This window comes from Miscanthus floridulus, chromosome 14 (genome assembly GCF_019320115.1).
Source record: "Miscanthus floridulus cultivar M001 chromosome 14, ASM1932011v1, whole genome shotgun sequence".
NCBI classification, from domain to species: Eukaryota; Viridiplantae; Streptophyta; class Magnoliopsida; order Poales; family Poaceae; genus Miscanthus; species Miscanthus floridulus.
In genome coordinates, this window is record NC_089593.1 from 91,846,400 (window position 1) to 91,850,015 (window position 3,616).

Here is a 3,616-nt window from a genome sequence, read left to right on the forward strand (position 1 = left end):
TATTGGGACAGGGATTCTATGGTTTCATCGTCGTATTCCTCCTCATCCTCGTCGTTAACAATAACCGTTTCACCATGATGAATCCACACTGTGTAGTCCTCAACAAATCCTCGTATAATCAAATGTGATCTGATGATAGTCACATCTGTCCATGCCATACGGTTCTTGCAATCTTTACAGGGGCAAATAATTGTATCCTTATTCTCTTTCAATGTCGTTGCATGCTTCGTTGCGGCTTCAATAAATTTATCCACCTCTTCACGGAAACCTGCCTTGAACCTTAATGAACCATACATCCAAGAGTTCCTGTACTCCATCTTTTACAACAACAACAAAATAAACATTAAAGGACTACTTATTCAGATATATATAAAAAATAATCAAAGTAATAATTATTTGAGAATAATTGTATATACCTTAGATATATATGAATATAAATCTAATATAATTACATGAAGCATACAAACACACCATGGTAGAGGAAAATTAATTAATGGCCCATTTATCCATAAATAATTAAAATACATATTTATTGATTACAATAAACAATTTCAAAGACAACAATTAGCAATAATTATACTTTACACAATATCTTTCGTACAAACCCTAGTCCAATTTTATCAAACATAAATTTACAAAAACAAAATTAATAAAAAAACCAAACCCTAGATCTAGATCACATGCACATGAAACATCCATAAAACTAACTAATGGTTCACTAAAATCAAGAAACATGGACCAAATAAGTGTATGATCTTGTTTCCCTCCCTAATTTACCCTAGTACATTTAAAAGTTGGGTCTAATTTGCTCATAAATAGCTCAAGCACCATAGAAGAGAGAGAAAAACAAAACTCTAATTATTCACTAATCAACCATTAAAACTTCAAAAAAAGTGTGGAATAACATTTTCTTACCTTCTACAACATCTCCACCAAAGGATTTGAGACCAAAACCTTCCCCCCTTAGTAGAGCAATTTTTGGGAGGTGCCCAAGCCCTCCCTAACTTTCTTTCACGGGTTGGAGTGAATGACCCGAGGAGGAAGAAGGTGCTGCTTCAGTTTTATATGGGGGTCATTTGTAGGGGCAGCTGGTGATTGAGCCGCCCCTACAAATAGAAGCTATAAATACGGGCCATTTTTAGGGGCGGCTCAATCACCAGCCGCCTCTACAAATACTATTTCTAGAGGCGGCTGGTGATTGAGCCGCCCCTAAAAATCATACTCCATTTATAGGGGCGGCTCGTATCACCAGCCGCCCCTGCTGTTCCATTTGTAGGGGCGGCTGGTGTCTGGGCACCCGAGCACGCCACTGTAGGGGCGGCTCCATCACCAGCCGCCCCTAAAAAAAATTGAACCGTTGCAACAAATCGTTTTCTACGTAGTGTGGATGGAGGCCTCCCGCTGGGTTCCTGCTGTACAGGACGCAGGGTGGGGACGGCGGCCGGAGCCGCGGCCGCCGTTACGCGACCTCGACTGGGTGGACTATTTCGGTTGTGTCGTCATCGCCGTCATCGTGTGCGTCACCGCCGTCCATTTCCGTGGCTTCTTGCTCGACGACGAGTACTCCGTCGTGAACGTCCTCTTGCTAATCCTGACCAGAATGCACATGCTCGTGATGAAGTTCTCTCCGGCGCCGTCCAGCAGGATCGCCCTCGCGCTGCTTCCCACCTGTCCGGCACTCGCCCTAAGCACGCCGCCGGTGTGCTACGGTATGCTTGCCCTGCGATCCGATCTATCCACTTCGTTCTCTACATCTCCCTCCTCTTCCTCCGATCTCACTCTAACTTGCATATCTCTGTGTGTTTTTCATGCTGCGAATGTTTGTGAAGGATCCGATCTGGATTGAAATTAGAGAAGATTATCACACCGTCAGCTGCAACTGGATGCTTTTACGCAGAACGAGATGATTTAATTAATTTGGCGCAAGATCTACTTTGCTTAAGCATGATGGCCTACTAGCCTACTATGCGTTACTTGCCCTATTGTTTTAATTTATAGTTTCTTGAATTCTTTGTTCCGATTTCGGATTGGCAATCCATGAAAATGTTTTGCATTTCTGCTTGAGTTTAGCTGTCTAATCGATTTACTAGGCAATAATATACATAAGTTATCGAGTGCACATCTCTTGACGATGTTTGCATAGTGTGAATGTTTTCTCCTCTACTGACGACCATGCTACATGTTCAGACTGGGAGAAACCAGCAGCTGCCATGGTGCTGCCAGGCAGTAGCGGCTTTGCAGATAGCAACTGGCGGAGCGATGAACAGGACAGTGATTACAAGGCCGCCAGGAAGTGCTTTGACAGTCTTGTACGTGATGCTGCCTGGACCTGCGATGAACAAGAGGATGATTACAAGTCCACCATGAAGTGCTTTGACAGTCTTGTCCGTGATGCTGCGAGGATCTGCTTTGTTTGGAGCTACGATGCTATTCCTCTGACTCGTCAATGTAACATCTATTTTTCACTCTCTTCATTCTCCAGTACAATAATCTTGGAATCAATACTTGATTCCAATAGACCTCTGGAGGCGATTTATATATATATATATCTGATTGTGCCTTGTTATTGCAGCTGATGATCCACCTCCGACATGAACGAAAAGGTCTTGACGGCTGCGCGGAGCAACTGATATCCAGACTTTGAGTACTGGATGAGCTCAGCCTAATAGCTTAAAGAAAGCTGTTAGCAACAGTAATATATAAATGTCCTATGTTTCTAAATCGGTTCAACAATGCAAGCAACCGAATTTTATCCTTGCTAGTAAGTGGTGGCATGTGCCAAGAAGTGAGGATCGATCGATGCCTCAAATCCTTTGCCTCCAGATGCAGTTTTTTTTCCTGTTAATTCGTTGCGCCATTGACTGTTTCTGTGTCCATGGCACTGATATCTTTTATTGCATAATGTTGTCTCTTTCATTTTATTATTCGGTTTTTCTGTTTTTCTGATCTTCTCTAAGTTTTCAGTTTGTGGAACATGGATTGCTTATGTCGATTGGGAGATCAAGATTATGAGAGCGATCTGTTTCTGTTCAGATAGCTATAGCTAGCTTATTGATTGTGTTAAGTTGTGTTGTGGCTGGTGTGGTGAGGCACAACGGCATGTTCAGGATGGGCAATGGAATAACAGCACCCCCCCAAAAGTTAGGAGGGGCGTCCTTAATAAATTTGTACTTAGCCGAAGTTAAATAGGAGTAGATAGTCTTAACCGATTAACTGATCTAACCCTTCCTCCTCTCTCATGTTTCCTTTCTCTGTCTGTTCAATCACAATAGATTATTGCAGCAAATAACTATCAATTTGCCATGAAAATTTACTATCCCTTCTCCTAGTTTTTTCTCCTATAATAATATCTAATACTCTACCTCATTTTTTTTATTGGAAAAAGTTTCAGCAATTCCCTATCCACTCTCCTCTATAAAATGTTTTTTTGTTTATGTAACCAGACTCTTGTTGTGCTACAACGCTTGTTTGATATATTTACACCATAAGATACTCAAGCCACTAGACTTAGGTTCTGTAACTAAAAACTTTGCATCAAGGTTGGGATATAGCAGGATTTATTTTTCTTGCTGAGGACAAACTTGATATGCAAATGGTTAAATCTTTAGTTAATTTG

General features: G+C 41.5%; 1 protein-coding gene across 1 annotated transcript; it reads left to right on the forward strand.

The window, feature by feature from the left end:
- Positions 1 to 1,387: 1,387 nt before the first annotated feature.
- LOC136503998 (uncharacterized) lies at positions 1,388 to 2,595 on the forward strand. The gene is made up of 3 exons (XM_066498896.1): positions 1,388 to 1,709; positions 2,188 to 2,448; positions 2,573 to 2,595. The coding sequence occupies exons 1-3, from the start codon at positions 1,388 to 1,390 to the stop codon at positions 2,593 to 2,595; spliced, it is 606 nt and encodes a 201-aa protein (XP_066354993.1).
- The last annotated feature ends 1,021 nt before the right edge of the window (positions 2,596 to 3,616 follow it).

What these genes read in the sequence shown, in the direction of transcription:
- LOC136503998 (XM_066498896.1), top strand. Translation starts at nt 1,388, where the DNA reads ATGGAGGCCTCCCGCTGGGTTCCTGCTGTACAGGACGCAGGGTGGGGA. An exon ending in CACGCCGCCGGTGTGCTACG is followed by an intron (nt 1,710 to 2,187) that starts GTATGCTTGCCC and finishes CTACATGTTCAG; the next exon opens with ACTGGGAGAAACCAGCAGCT. An exon ending in TATTCCTCTGACTCGTCAAT is followed by an intron (nt 2,449 to 2,572) that starts GTAACATCTATT and finishes TTGTTATTGCAG; the next exon opens with CTGATGATCCACCTCCGACA.